This window comes from Sinohyriopsis cumingii, unplaced genomic scaffold (assembly GCF_028554795.1).
Source record: "Sinohyriopsis cumingii isolate HCF-2022 unplaced genomic scaffold, ASM2855479v2 utg001752l, whole genome shotgun sequence".
Lineage (NCBI taxonomy): Eukaryota > Metazoa > Mollusca > Bivalvia > Unionida > Unionidae > Sinohyriopsis > Sinohyriopsis cumingii.
In genome coordinates this window covers 810,857-827,363 of record NW_028316044.1, presented here as the reverse complement: position 1 = coordinate 827,363, position 16,507 = coordinate 810,857, and the positions used below count along the sequence as shown (strand labels likewise).

Sequence of the window (16,507 nt, the reverse complement as noted above, 5' to 3'; positions counted from 1 at the left end):
GAGGTGCCAGCTGTACTTGTTATACTCAATGGAATTCAGTAGCTGCCTTAAGTTATCGTATGTCTCTTTCATGTGGACAGCATACGCTACTGGAATAGATGGAAGAATGTTTCCATTGTGCAAAAGCACAGCCTTGAGACTCAGTTTCGAAGAGTCCACAAATAGTCTCCATTCTTGTGGGTCATGAGTGATTTTTAAAGCATTCATGAGGCCCTCAATATCGGAACAGAATATCAGATTACTTTCCTTTCTGAAGAAAGGCTCCAATTGCTGGTGGCGCTTTTGATATGCAGTAATTGTGACATCTTCTTCTAGAAGATTCCATTGTTGGAGTCTTGATCCTAGCAATTCTGCCTTGTTCTTTGATAAGTCCAAATCATGAATCAGGTCATTTAGTTCTTCCTGTGTTATTCTGTGTGGGGTTGATGATGCACCACAGTGAAAATCTGGATCACTGCATGCTGATGGACCAGGAGAAGAACAGGTCGACTCACCTTTGTCTTCGTCAGATGAATCAAGAGAATATTCTGCTGGAGGTTCTGGAATAGGAAGTCCCTCACCATGTGGAACTGGTCTCAATGCAGACGGAATGTTTGGGTAGACTATTCTCGACTTCTTTCGCTTCGTTATTCCGCCGGAAAGAGGAGGAACCAAGCAGAAGTAACAGTCATTTAGGTGGTTGCTTGGCTCTCTCCACACCATTGGGACTGCAAACGGCATTGATGACCTTTTGCAATTCAACCACTGTGAAAGCTGTGTTGTACATGTAGCACAGCATATATGCGGAGCCCAAGGCTTGTCTTGGTCACCAACCTTGCATCCGAAGTAAAGATGATATGCCTTCTTCACTTGAGAATTGATACTTTTCTTCTGGTTGGCAAATGTCACTTCCCCACAAATATAGCAAAAATTGTCCGCGGTATTAACACACTTTCGAGGCATTACTGTTCTTTATTGTACGTAAATGGATAAAATAATAAGTTTTATGTAACAGTAGCTTGAACTGTCTCACACAACGTCTAAAATATTTTAAATGCTGAACCTATCTGATTGGGCTTTATATAGTACACTGCTTACGTCAGCTTCAGCAGCCGCCTGGCATTAGTATAATAGGCCTACACATGTATAGTACACTGCTGACGTCAACTTACTTCAGCAGCCGCATGGCATTAGTATTGCATTGCATCAGAAAATGATGCAATCAGCTGTGGATGACGTGAGCATGATGGTATTATGCAATGTTACATCATTATTCCGGATGTTGCTGCAGTCCTACTGGAGAAATTTACACAGTGAAACATAGAAAATGAGGTATATGAATATCTTCAAAACGAGAGCCAATACAAATTTTTCACGGTTATATTCGTGTTCGGCACACCAAAATACTACAGATTAGGGCCTTTTCAAGTCAGTAATGATTTCACTGTTGACCAGTGTAATTACAGGATGTCACCTTGATTGTGTAACCAGTGAAAGGTTTAAGTAATGATAATTACAGGATGTCACCTTGATTGTGTAACCAGTGAAAGGTTTAAATAATGACGATTACAGGATGTCACCTTGACTGAGTAATGAGTGATTGGTTTGACTACCTGATTGCAGGTCCTCTTGAATGTGTAATTGGTGAAAGGTTTAATATATGACATTTGTGTACATTGCAGACTGACACAAGGAGAAAAGGTCAAAAATAAAATTTGTTATTTTCCAGGTTGATATTAGGTTTTGTCGGCAAACAACAGTCTCAGGATCAGCTGCTGAAAAAACCAAATGGAACATTCCTTCTGCGATACAGTGATTCTGAACTAGGTGGGATCACAATTGCATGGGTGGCAGATAATCCAGATGGTAGGCATTCATTAACAGCAAGTTTTACTAAATCAAATTCAACAGAATTTTCAGGAATAAAACCACTTGGAAAATTCCCAACATTAATGATGTAATAATCATAATAATAATTCCATGTACAGTGTCAGTGAGTACACTTATGTGAGATACATATATTCCACATGACTGTTTCACATGGGCATGTCTCACATAGGCAACTGTATCACACATATGCAGGAATTTTTAAGCTGAAATAGGTATCTCTTTAGCAATGGGAGAATTCTTTTAAGCATCAACATTGAGATTCAGTGTATAATGAGATTTCATAATTGGCTAGCCTAAGCATAAAGTACTTTTTGGTGAAAAATCATTATAATATACCCAACTAAATGTTTGAAAGTCTTGTTTGTTCTTGCTCATTTTTGTTTTCCCATTGTTTATTCATTTGGCAAGATTAAAGCCATGATTTCATCTTTTTCTAATTATTGGTTCATTAAGTCATAAGTCTGATAAGACCAAATTGCATGCATTGATTTCAAATGACTTAATATACTGGTTATGTACATTGCAAGTTGGCTCTCAATCAAGACAAGGTGTTCTACCAGCATCTGATAAGCTTAAGTTTTAAAGTGAACTCCATCACAGCACTATGATGAGAGACATAAAGTATACTGCCTTATAATGAATTACATAATACTCCCTCATTATAGCACTGTCCATGAGAGACATAAAGTATACTGCCTTATAGTGAGACTGACTTATAATGAAGTACATGATCTTCCCTCATTATAACACTGTCCAAGAGAGACATAAAGTATGCTGCCTTGTAGTGAGACTGACTTATAATGAAGTACATGATCTTCCCTCATTATAACACTGTCGACGAGAGACATAAAGTATACTGCCTTATAATGAGACTGACTTATAATGAAGTACATGATAAAGTACTACCTCATTATAATGCTGTCCATGAAAGCCATAAAATATACTGCCTTACAATAAAATACATATTGCATATAATTTTCCTGCCACTGAATTAAATGAGATCTAGGTCGCTGTACTTATTTTACAAGAGGAATTTGTGTTATTTTGAAAGATCTAATATTGACAGAGTGCTGGGATGATAGCTGCAATGCAAACAGGAATGTATTCAAATAAAATGCAGAAATAACATTCGAATGAAATGAAGATGTAGCGTAAATTAATTGCAGGTTTGGGAAAATTGCCCATTTTAGTGTCTGTACTTCGTCAAATATATGTGTAATTCTATAAGCGGTAGAACAAAACAAAGCAGTTTTAAAGGCCATCTACTGCACATTCCAAATACATCTGAAGTCCAACTCGGGAACTTCTTGATTTGGGGTAGATTGGATGTGTATTAGAAAGCCATCAACAGCCTTATAAATCCAGCCACAAGAAAACTGAAGTTGAGTTTCTTTGCAGGCTGAGCAGTTCTTTTGTCATTGCCACTTCTAATACTGATAGAAAGAGTACATTATCCAGGTGCAGAGATCACCTTGGTCACCACGCCCTTTGCTTTCTATTGCATGAATATTTTTGGAAATATTTCATTGCCAATCTGTCTTCACCTAAATTTGGAAGGCATTATGGTGTTGTCTTTCAAACAGAAAAAAAACAGCAATTTCCTTGTGTAAGGAAAATATTATCTATAATAAGTCTGAGTCTGGGAGCTGAGATGACTAAGAACCAAATCCTTCACATTGTACTGCATTCAGTTGCAGATGCAAAACAACTGCCGCAGACAGCTCAAACGAGTTTGGCAGTACAGCCCTATGATTCTTTATAAGAGGATGCGATATGAATGATCAGTAAAGGATTTAAATCGTACATGGGGAACAAATCTGATAATGTTTTCTTTACTTTGGTATATGTTATCAGTGTCTGAGCATACTGAGGGGATAAAAAAATCAGCACGGAATTGGTAGGGGGGTTGAGATTTCAAACCATGCAAGTTAATCCCCATGTGTTTGCTAATTTGTAGAAGATAAGTGGCCATTGTCAAAAGTTTTTTTTATGTTACTGATCTAAATAAATGCATGTGCCTGCAATGGCAGTTTCAGGTGACATCTCAATTTAAAAAATAAAAGGTAAATGACTAGTAATTGCTCATGACTGATGAAGATTAAAGTGGCTTGTATAGGGTATCATTTTGTATTGATTCTTCACCTCTTGTATTGATGTGGAAAAAATATGGATACATCAACATATCAATTAATTTTTTCATCCCTACTACTGACCCAGATTTCTCGGTTAACTGGTCTTGTATTTGGCCATTAGGCAGGTGTTGGAAAGGTGAGTGATCTCAGGTCAACTTGGGTCTCTTGTTATCAGCAGTATTATTATTATTATTATTATTATTATTATTATTATTATTGATGGTGAAAATGAAGATGATGATTCTGTTGATAATTATGACCATAATCTTCTAACAGGTGAGAGACAGGTGTGGAACCTTGCCCCATTCACCAGTAGGGATTTCAGCATTAGAAGTCTGGCAGATCGGATCAAGGACCTCAACACATTGCTGTTTTTATACCCAGACATCCCCAAGGCCAAGGCATTTTCCAAGTACTATACAGCAGTGACTGGTATGTAAGGTTACATTTTTCTCTCTCTCTGTAACATGCATATTTGAGACTAATATACATGTATGTAGTACTCCTGTCCTTGCACACCACCGATTTTTTATTAAGTGCAGGAATTAATCTTTTCTTCATAATATGTAGAAATTCAGCATGAGAATGAACTTAACATTGTCATTGTCTTTATATTTCCCAAACAGCACATGGTCAGTTAGCTTTTTGCAATAATTTTAGTTTTTTGTATGTTCGTGAAGCAACTGCCAGAACTATGCTTTCACAAGTTTTAATTAAGCCCACTATAATCATGTGATTGGGTATCATTTTGTTAATGAGAACTTGTGCATGGGGTAACCATCAAAACTTGTACGATTTTGTTTTACTTCAGTCAGGTATGAATGTCATTCTGTTATCAATTATGTTCACTGTTTATTGTTCTTTTCACTGCAGGGAGTACACTATTGCTGACTTTCATATGATCATTAACAAAAAGATATTGGATGAACTGCAACAAAAATAAGGTTGTGAATGCATCTGTAAATTCTTTAACATGGTAGTAAAGTATAATCAGATTCATTGCGCCAACTGTAATATTAATAGTTTTGCAAGGCATTTTAATGCTGTTAATTTAAAGTTTGATTTAAATTATGTATTATACATTATCTTCATCAGAACTAGCAATTGTTTTTCATTAACCAAATGAATGCATTTTTCAGACAGAAAAATTAACCACATTACTCATGAAAGAGACTACAATGTATATAAATCATTGCCTATCTAAAATGCATTAGTGTATGCTTCCATGGGTCATAAACAGTAAACTGAACCCATTTTACCAAGACACACTTGCTCCGCAGTGGTCATTGGATGCAGCTCCACAAGAAAGTGTGGAATACAAAGATTTTCTTCACAAGACGGCACAGTAACTCTTACATAATGTGCATAGAGATGGTAGAGTTTTTTTTCTTAATCATCTCCGCTCTTTGTTCAGCCCCCAGCATTAAGTGTGGGGAATGGAGAAATCATGTTCACTGTACTGTAACATTAGCTGTTATCTGCTATTTTCACCACAATCAAAAGACCTTATTAGCTGACCTGAGGCAGGGTACTTTGTTTAAAGGTACTTGCCTGTTGGCATTGAGATTGAATTAACTTAGCTATGTCATTCCTGCTATGCTATGTATGATAAAATCAGGATAATAAAAACAAATTTGAGAGAATAAACCTATAACAACAGTAAAATATGTATGGTCCTTCCATTTATTTTGTTGTCAAATGTAAGGTAGGTAACATTTTATTGTGTCTAAAAGAAACCAGGTTTGCTGTGTCCATTGTCTGGTTGGTTATTGTGTCTAAAAGAAACAGAGTTTGCTGTGTCCATTGTCTGGTTTGTTCTGTATCTGCTGAACAAATTACCACCAATCTGACCTTGCCTTGCAGGGGCCTTGGGTGGTCTAAAAGGCTCACCATTACAGATCACTGCTATTTCACCTCTGTCAGCGTGGGTTCAAGTTGCAGGCTTGGCCAGTGTTGGTAAATGAGAAAGCATGCTGGTAGCTTCTCATGGGTCAGTGGTTCTTTCTGGGGTTCTCCCTGAATCTTCCTCCACCATTTATACTGGCCGCCATGTATAGCCTATCATGTGCTGAAAAATGGCATTAAACCGTATAACAACAACAACAACAACTTATATTATCTTTCTTTAGACTATTGCTAGTATGATTTCATTTAATATAATGCCCGTATGACATCTTCATAAAAAATTAATAATTGCATTGTGATAAATTTTACCGTCAAGAACAACATGCAAGTACATATAGCAATCCCAATATTTTTTTAAAACATGTACTTTTATCCAGAATTTGTCACTGTCCTGGGGGAACTTAATTTTTGACCCAGTATGATTAAAATTAAGATTAAGATCTCAGACATAATGGAGACCTGACAGGCATGGATCAAGTTCACATTCTGGTGATCTTTGGAAATTCCCCATCCATTTATTTTTAGTAGTCTACTAGATAAACATATAGAATCACATTTCTTGTTAGGGAGAGTTATCATTTGTAAAAATATAATCTTAATGCAAGATTTTTTCCTTTCTGCAGTATCAGAATCACCAATTTGATTAGTTGGCATAGCTGCCAACCCTCACAAATTTGGCGTGAATTTCACGACTTTTTCAGCAATTCGCAGTTGCCATAACAGTCCGGTACTGCTGGTCGCAATATTAGTAGAGCTACAGCCGATTAGTATATTTGGCCCAGTAGCAAGCATTTTAACCTATTTTAATCTATATGTATAAGAGTAGTTTTACAAATGCTTTTGAGAGAAACTGAAGCCTAACTGGAAATTTGCTCCGCACATGCGTCACCAATACTGATTTGAGTTACCATTCAGCATCGCTTGTAAGATCTTGAAAATGTCTTCACCACCAGGGAAATAGAAATGTATTGCTCAAAAAGTGAAGTTTAATTTGGAATATATCAAAAATAGGCTGTGCTTTCTGCCATTAAACATTGATATACATCATGCTTTTTGCACACAATGTGCCACAAATTGTAGTATTGGGTATGGTGGCAGAGACGATGTGAGGAAGCACATTGGTTGCAAAAAAAACATGTAGAAGTCGGGAAAATTAAGAATTTGCAGATTTCAGCTCTGGAATATTTTAAGCCATCGGCGGAAGTCCTGCAAGCTACCAACACTGAAGCATTATTTGTGAGTTTTCTTGTTGAACACAGTCCACCTTTATCAGCTGGAGACCATGCAAAACATTTGTTCTGACAAATGTTCCTGGACTCGAAAATTGCTTCCAAATTTTCCTGTAGAAGAACCAAAAGTGCTGCAGCACCTGTGCATTCCTCACAGCTGCAGTGACAGCGAAAGAGTATTTTCTCTAGTGAGGAAACATAAGACAGACATTAGGGCCTCCTTAGCTGCAGAAAATTTGTCAGCAATTTTAGTCACCAAGATCAACCAGCAGGCAAGAAGTCTGAACTGTTTAGAAAACAAATTTACGATCAAGCAGTTAAGGAAGTTCAAGTCTGCCACAGTATCATGTCTTGATAAATAAGCACAAGAACAAATGAACTTTATGAATACCGTAATAAATAGAAATGCATATATATTTCTGCATATATATAGTGTTTTAGTTCTATTTTGAGATCTTGATATAATGTAGTATTGACGGTCAGAGTGGATGGAGTTGTTGTCATGGTATTTTTAACTAATTCATGTCCAGATTCACAACTTTTTATCCCTATTTTCACTAATTGTGAGCCTGGAAGGTTGGCAGCTACGAGTTGGTAGAAAGATTTACAGAAAATGACCTCATATCATTGTCCCTAACATCTACCTTTTTAATTAGGTTGGTGTTGATTGAAAGTTTAAGTTATAAATTTACCATTATGGTTTGGATTTCATTTTGTACTTAAATTGAAGTCTGACTTGAAATTGACCAATCATATGTCTTAAATATAAACTTGACTTTAAGACTCATTTAAATGAAATTGAGGCCAGATTGTATAAAATTTTAGCTATGCTTAATGATAAGTCACACATGCACAAACACACTTACAATTTTACATTTTTGTCAGATATTTACTTATGATGTCCATGTCAGAAAATTAACCAATTCCATATTTTTGGACAAATTATGTAGGCTTCTGGGTTTTAACAAGGGAGAAATAATGTACAGTGTCTCTTACATAGATGTACAATGATAAACCTTGGCAGACAATAGTACTTCCAGTGTTGACCTAATAGGCTAGAAAAGAGGATTTGGGGAAAATGGTCTTAAAATTCCAGTTGGGCTACTTACCTGATATTTGTTTTGCCCAGCAGTTGTATTTTGTTCTCCAGGCTACTTGATCTGTGAAACGTTTGTGCCCTACTATGGCACATACATAAAGCATGAACCATTAAATTTAAGAGGTTGCCTTGAAAATGTCTTGAATTTTGAAAATATTATTTTTATCCTTGAAAAATCCTTTAAAAAATTGTTCCCAACTCTCCTTGAATTTATCTTAGGGCTTTTCCATTAAAACATACATGGGACCCAGGGAAGGCACTTTTAAAGTGGGGTACTTCATCCATAGATACAATTTAGAAATTTCTTGTGATTTTAATATAAACTCTGTGAAATCAAAGTATCCTGACTTCTCTGAGTACCATGTATGTTTAAATGGAACAGCCCTTAAGGAATACAGACTTTTACAACTGAATTCAGAATTAATGTTCTGTGTGTATCTTCCAAACATAATGAATAAAATTGGATAAATCTGGGTAGATATACTGACTCGTGACACATGTTCTGTTTTGTTCATTTAATCTTTATTATACATATTCATGTAGTGATAAACAAAGCAATAATGGAAAAACGTATATTTCCATTAGACAACACACCAGGATACCATATTGTTGAAACTGTCCCACTTATAAGAATTTGTAGTAGTGGACATATTTTAGCATTTTAAAAGTCTTTAGTTAGTGCGATTGTGAAAATACGTTGTGTCAAAATTTTACTGCCTTAAATATATCCTATCTAGATGCACATTTGCACAACTATAACTGGAATGAATTAAAATTCCCTGTTTTGGAATGATATTACCATAATTTTTTGCTGACTTTGCCAAAATGTATGAATTGTACAACATTTTGCAACTTTTCTCTTTAAAATTAGCATGGATACTGCACATATTTTTGAACTTATTAATATTTTACATCCTAAATTCTATTTCTTTTTTCAGAAGAGCAACCAAATAAGACAGGATACATTAAATCTGCATTAATGAGCGTGATACCCAACCAGTAAGTTCTTGATTTCAAGTGAATTATGACTGAATACCCTAACACTGATCTATTTGAAATTCCTTTGCTCTTTTTCCAGTTTTAAATTTTGTAGTTGGAGATTAATTATAATGCAGCTTTTCATTAATAATGTATATGAAAATATTACCACAGATTTAACTCAAAAACTCAATAGTGCTAATTGACTCACATTGATTGGTAGCTGCCTAAAGTCAGTCTGTGCTCATCCCAGCAAGACATTGACCTTGGCTGCAAGCCAAACAAGGAATCACCAAAAAGTTATATATTTTTTCTACAAGTAAAATTTTTTGTTGTTGCTATAACACTTTTTGTGGACAGAATGTCGTTTATTCAAACTTGAACCATTTTTAAGTATTTTTATTGTAAATTTTAAATTCATAGTTTACTATGGTAATAAAGATATGTAGGAGTGTAATTGTAAATTTTGACTTATATTATTTAAATTTAAAGTAAAGAATGCTTATAGACTATCGCCTTTCTGTTCTTGTTAACATTTACAGCTGATGTAAATAAGTTTATTGTTCTCTTTATTATTTCTGTTCTCTTTTTTTTCTTTTTTTCATTCAATTTTTGTTTTGTTTTCTGTTAAACTAATTTTGTAAGGATTGGGAGAGGGGCTACTTTTGATTCCATGAAATAATTTTATAATAATCATCATCATCATCATATTATTATTATTATTATTATTATTATTATTGATGTTGGTGTTGTAAGTTTATATTACTGATGTTGATGAATATGATGTTAGTGGTGTTGTCCATGTTACATCTATATAAAGTTAGATTTATGATCTACCAAAGTTCATGAATTTATAATGCCAGAGGTAATCACTTGTATATGATATGGTCAATTGGAGTTTGATTTGTATACTATTAGTAAACCACTCCACCCCCAATTCTTTCCTTAGTTTTGCACTAATATGTTTTGCCATAAGATATAATTGATAGATGTAAAATAATAATAAAAACTCTCAGAATACAATTACTGTTGGATACCAATAAAGGTGTAATGGATAGATATAAAATGATACAAATTTCTCAAAATACAAATTACTGTTGGATACCAGTCAGGTTCCCTGGAGTTGTATTCAATTTGTTTGATTTGGTGTAGTTTATTGAGTTTCCTGGATGTATATTAAATTTGTTTGATTGGGTGTAGTTTATTGAGTTCCCTGGAGGTATATTAAATTTGTTTGATTTGGTGTAGTTTATTGAGTTTCCTGGCGGTATATTAAATTTGTTTGATTTGGTGTAGTTTATTGAGTTCCCTGGAGGTATATTAAATTTGATTTGGTGTAGTTTATTGAGTTCCCTGGAGTTATATTCTTGCCCAAGGACACCTGTAAACCAACCCGATTTTAGATGGAGGTCTGGTATTGATTCCATTAGACTTTTAATGAAGACTATTGGATGGCAATGGCATGCAATCAACAATGAAGCATATCAATTTTGTTGCATGGATTTTAATCATTTTTATGATATGATGACTGATGTTATAAATGCTGTTTTCTTTTTATATCTATGTCATTTCTATACATTTCTTTATAGTATTATGTTGTGATTGGCATCAAGATTTACTGTATATATGTTCATTTATGAGTCAAGTCCAACTGCAATCACCATAGACCCTGTTGTCCCATCACATTATATACAGATAGATTAGGGTCTCTGTTGTTCTACTGATTACTCCTAACAAACTTTGTAGACCCAAATCTGGCTGCACGTTATGCGATGGCAGACCTTGGTCTGTGCAGTTTGCAGTTGGACTTGTTCATGAGTATATACGAGATATATAGATTGGAAACCTTGATCAGTGATCAGAAGATTAGCTTAAAGGTGAATTGGAATTTAATCTAGGTCTTTCTTCCTGAATGATGTGTGAAATACTTTGTAGACAAAATTGGTTGAAAATTAAAGATCTTTTTGATTGATATTAAAGAGTGCAAATTCTGCCCGATGCTTTTCTTTGGCAACAATGTATCAGTTTTTAAACGGCTGTGAGAAGTGTGCATGAATTTGAAATAACCAAAGAGTGTGTGTGTGTGTGTGTGTGTGTGTGTGATTTGGATTGTTAAAATAGCTTTAATGATTTTTCTGTCATATTGCTACAATGTTTGTGATGTGGTGGTTTATAGTAATGTCTGCCACTGGGGCCTCATGCCGCAGACATGCAGCATCATGTCCCACACAGTCAGATTATACCGACACACGACCAACCGGTCCTAACACTAACATCTTAATGCTGAGCACCAAGTGAGGCAGCTATTTGTAGTATTTTTTATAAGTCTTTGGTATGACATGGGCTGAGCTTCAAACCCACGACCTCCCTCATCCAAGGTGGACAATCTGACCGCTTAGATCACCAGAACAGTGACAAAGAATAAATGTATTAAAGTAAAAAAATTTCATTCTGACATACTGTAATATTTCAAATGTGTCTTCATTATATTTCAAAATTATTAATAACAGTTATATTGGTATGTCGGAAAATGTCAAGGAAAATAGAATATGGACAGTACATGTTTATTTTATATGTTTCTATGTGATTGTATTATCAGTGTTGGTTGTTATAGGAAATTTGTTATTGCCATGAGTTTGATGTTGAGGATTTTGTTCACTTTACTGTACCACTTACTAATGTCCCATGCCATTTCCTGTTGTCTTTCAAAGAATAATGATGCCCATGTACATTGTATCACACAGAAATATTTCGCGTATAACTTTTTTGCCAATAGACATTTATAAATTCATTTCATTCTCCAGTTTTATTATTGCTTCAAAATGTTTTGACAGTACTTAGCAATTTGCCATTCATTTCACCAACGGGTTCTTCTTTCCAAATGTAGAACAGCCAAGAAAGTTGTTTTTGTCATTTGAACTTTCAGCTTCCTTTACACTGTCGGTACAGTATTCTTCATGAAAACAAAATTTCCAGTGTGCATTGTTACCATGGCTACTGTCAGTTTTTTCTGTTGTTTGAAATGATTATTGGTGTGATACTACATCTTTCGATCATGTTGGTTATGAACTATCACATTTATAAAAAACACTTGACGAATGCACATTCTAAGTCTTGGTGTGTTGTAGCCTGAGGGCTATTTTTCTCAATGCTGTTAATACACATAATGTGTAATGCATGAATTCTCCCAACAGTTGGTCCAATACTGTTTTCTTCATTTTCATTTCACTCTATCATTGGCCAGTTCAGTTATTTACCACCTGTATCATGCCTTCTTAGAAGAGGCCCTCACCGTTATCCTCAAATTCATGTTCTGTGGATTTTCTGCCAAAAGAGTTAAGAGCATGACATAGTGGTGTGAAAAATCTGATTCATTCTTGTCGTTGTGTAAATTGTATCTGATCAGTCTTTCCCCATGCATATCAGTTTCTGTGAAATTCATTATCCCCACTTATTTATACAAATGAAGCTAAATCAGGTCCAGTATAAATACCTTGACCGCTCCAGTGACCTAATTGGTTAGAGCATCCGCCTCAGATGCTAGAGGTTGCAGGTTTGAACCATGGCCAAGTCATACCAAAGACTTGGGTAAAACTGGTACTAGCAGCTGCCTAGCTTGGCATTCAGCATTAGGAGGTTAGTGTTAGGACTGATTGGCCTGGTGTCAGAATAATGTGACTGGGTGGGGCATGATGCTACATGTCTGTCACATGATGCCCCAGTGCTAGACATTACTGTAAACTGTCACACTGCAGACATTGAAGCGATATGACTGAAACTCTTTTAAAGCTACATTAAAAATCTAAAACACTCACACTGTACTGGATAACTGGGCAAGCAGGATGTATATTATGTGTCTGAGTAACCATAACTCAGATGGGATGCATTTAAAAAATCCTTTTTTTAACCTGAGAATGTTTACTTATATTTCATATATGGTACTTTAAATAGATTGGAAAACTATGCACGTGGAATATACTTGAAAGGTATTATTTACAAATAAATGTATAAACATAAATATATACACTATTATATAAAATAATGTAATAATGTAAGAATCAGTATGGTGAAAGGGTTGTAATAGGTTTTTTTTTCCAATCTGAAAGAATGAAATATGGTTAGTCCATATTCATAAAACATTTTGAGTATAGAAGTGGATATCAAACTTTTAACATGTGTACATATTTGATACTCACTGCACCAGAAGAGGAGCCAAAGTTTAGAATATCGTATGCATTTTACGATTGTAGCTTCATTTTAATCGAAGTTAAAGAAGTTTCCTTTTTTTACTTTAAGTTTCAGTTTTAACATGTAACCATTACACAGGGGTTGGTCCCATTTCCATAAAACATCTCAACATTTAGTGAACTCTTGATTTTGCTTGCTGGTTATTTGTAAACCCTGATAGGATAATTTTATTGAACCTGTGTTTTTAAACAAGCTCAATTTTGGGGGCTTGGAATAGTTACACTGATTAAATTTCGAATTTATAGAAACTTTATAGATGTGCAGAATTGTGAGTTGACAAGTACTATAGCTGAGAAAGTTGTTTGAACCAAGCTGCTGTCCCAATATTCTCAAAACTTTTTTGACCAGACGGGTTCAAGTTAAAAGTCCAAAACTCTTTTGAACAGATTTAAAAGTCCAAAACTCTTTTGAACAGATTCATACTCAAGTTCAAAGTCACAAAACTCTTTTGAGCAGATACATACTCAAGTTTAAATTCACAAAAACTGTTTTGAGCAGACTCTAACTCAAGTTTGTGGCAGAGCTTGGTCTTTGTTATTCATTCTACTTGCAACCCTGATCTTTCAGTGTATCATGTAATGGCTGACCTTGGGCTATGTTGCTCCTTCCACTGAGGACCCTGATGATTTTTCATTGTATTATGTAATGGCTGACCTTGGTCTATGCTGTTCATTCTACTGAGGACCCTAATCTTTCAGTGTATCATGTAATGGCTGACCTTGGTCTATGTTGGTCCTTCCACTGAGGACCCTGATGATTTTTCATTGTATTATGTAATGGCTGACCTTGGTCTACGCTGTTCATTCTACTGAGAACCCTGATCTTTCAGTGAATCATGTTATGGCTGAGATTGATTTATGCTATTCATTCTACTGAGGACCCTGATCTTTCAGTGAATCATGTAATGGCTGACCTTGGTCTATTCTGTTCATTCTACTGAGGACCATGATCTTTCAGTGAATCATGTAATGTCTGACCTTGGTCTGTGCTGTTCAGTTTACATTTGAACCCTGATATTTCAGTGTATCATATGATCATGGATGTTGGTCTATGCTAGTTGTCTCTTTTTTTTCAGTCCACAGCCTCAGATTGCCGCTTTGATGAGTTTTGACAACCCACAGACACCCCAGCAATACACCGGACCTATATCTCCAACTAATAGCCTTTTATCTCATCAGGATTCTGTGTATGTATAAAAATACAGTTAAACCTTTTTACACAGGACACTAAAGGGATGATACATTAGTCAACCTGTCTTAAATAGACATCCATGGGAAGTGACAAGTGTGGCCTCTGATGAGGAGGTGGTTGGCTAACTGATGCTTTTTTTGTTGAATAAGATAGTTGATTGCTTAATACAGGTGACCTTTATATCAGGTTCAATTGTAATTTAAATTGGCCATTATGGATATGTGTCTATTGTACAGATTTCATACCGGTCCATGAAAACCTCAATAGTCCTGGAAGTTTAAGATGACAAAATCAAGAGCTTGTGTGGTTGAAAATTAACATGTTAACTAAAAAGTGCTTGAAAGACCATGTATTTTTAAGAGGAAGGTCACACATATTGTACATAATTTTCTGAAACACTTGCAGTTTAAAATTTGCATTCATTGAAAAGGAAGCAAACTAAATTCAAATTAAATTATGTTTTACTTATGTGCAAAGAAAACTAGGCTCCTTTAGGTGTTATCCTTTGTAATTCATATATTATCCAGTCCCTTTCAAGCTGTTGTTATCTATGCTCATCAGAACTCATTAACCCCATTTGCCATGTTTATGCATCACGAACTTGTACCCTACTTCTGAGCTCTGTAATATAAACATTATTGACCATTGCACCAAAGTGGCTGGTATTACAGCAGAATAGACAAATATAGTTCTACAATAACAATTAATAAAGACTTTATATTCACATTACAGAGACCTGATTTTTTTTATAGGCCTAAATAGTTTCAGAACAACAGTTAGTGTCTGTATTTTAGTCATTTGGGCCTGATGTCGAAGGCAGACTGGTCTGTACTGCACACAGACAGGTGAAAAATGTTGGATAAGTTTGAGATTTGGAGTAAAAGGTTGCCAGGACACAAAAATCATTTATCCAGTATGCAAAAAGAAACAAAAATAAATCCAATTTTTACCCATCTGCACATGCATGAACAACTAGCCATTTGAAAATGATGTCTTTTATGCACCCAGGCATCCAACTGAATGAAAATCTGTTGGAAGTAGATGTATTTGGATGCATTCAGAAGTAACTCCAAAAATTCATTTCCTATCCCCATTTCTGGCAAAAGTTGAAAAAAATCTTCAGGGGCGAGTGAGTTAAATAATTGGAGTCAGAGTGAATGTCATTTAATACACACTTCAAAAGGCAAATGAACTTTGTTAATTAAAATCTAAAAGGAGTAGTGACAAATAAATAAATTAGATAAGTACTTGAACCTGAGATATTGGAAAACTTGCTAAATCTAAGACAACTGTACGGAGATGAAACTGTCCTTATTAAAGTTGAACCTGTATTATGCAAGCACCTGGATTAAACAAAGAACCAATACTTTAGAATCCAGTGAACAAAATCACTGATGAAACAAGCATCTGTTTACCAACCACCTGTCTTTTGACTTTGGTTTTCTCACTTCACTCGGATGGCAGTTTAAAGGTAAGTTTTAGTTGACTGTATATCCCATTTTTCTTAAGTCTCTTTTATTGTACTCATGATGTGTTTGTGTTTTTATATTCCAGGGTAAGTATTCAATATTTTCTTGTATGTACATCTACATGTAAACTCCTGTATTATTATGCTTATGCTTTTATTGAAGAAAAAAATTCAATATTTTCTTGTAAGTACAGTAGTCCCCCTCTTATAAGGCCACCCCTAATGCAGCAGGGAAGTGGCCTTATAATGCGGGTGGCCTTTCTAGAGGGGGATGACAAATGCGAATAGTAAACACATGAAAAAAGTCACAAGTACATTTAATTTTAAATATTTAATATTTTAATTAAAAAATCACATGCATGATGTGAAATAAATGTAAAACAAACTT

The 16,507-nt window shown here is 35.0% G+C and overlaps 1 protein-coding gene across 2 annotated transcripts in view; it reads left to right on the top strand.

Moving 5' to 3' along the window:
* Positions 1–16,507, top strand: part of LOC149771597 (signal transducer and activator of transcription 5B-like) — a 119,406-nt gene that overhangs the window by 81,724 nt on the left and 21,175 nt on the right. For both annotated transcript variants that reach the window (XM_089948287.1, XM_089948286.1), the window contains exons 17-20: positions 1,709–1,845; positions 4,278–4,433; positions 9,173–9,233; positions 14,536–14,646. In XM_089948287.1, the coding sequence (XP_089804413.1) occupies positions 1,709–1,845; positions 4,278–4,433; positions 9,173–9,233; positions 14,536–14,646 (465 nt within the window). The remainder of the gene's footprint in view (positions 1–1,708; positions 1,846–4,277; positions 4,434–9,172; positions 9,234–14,535; positions 14,647–16,507) is intronic.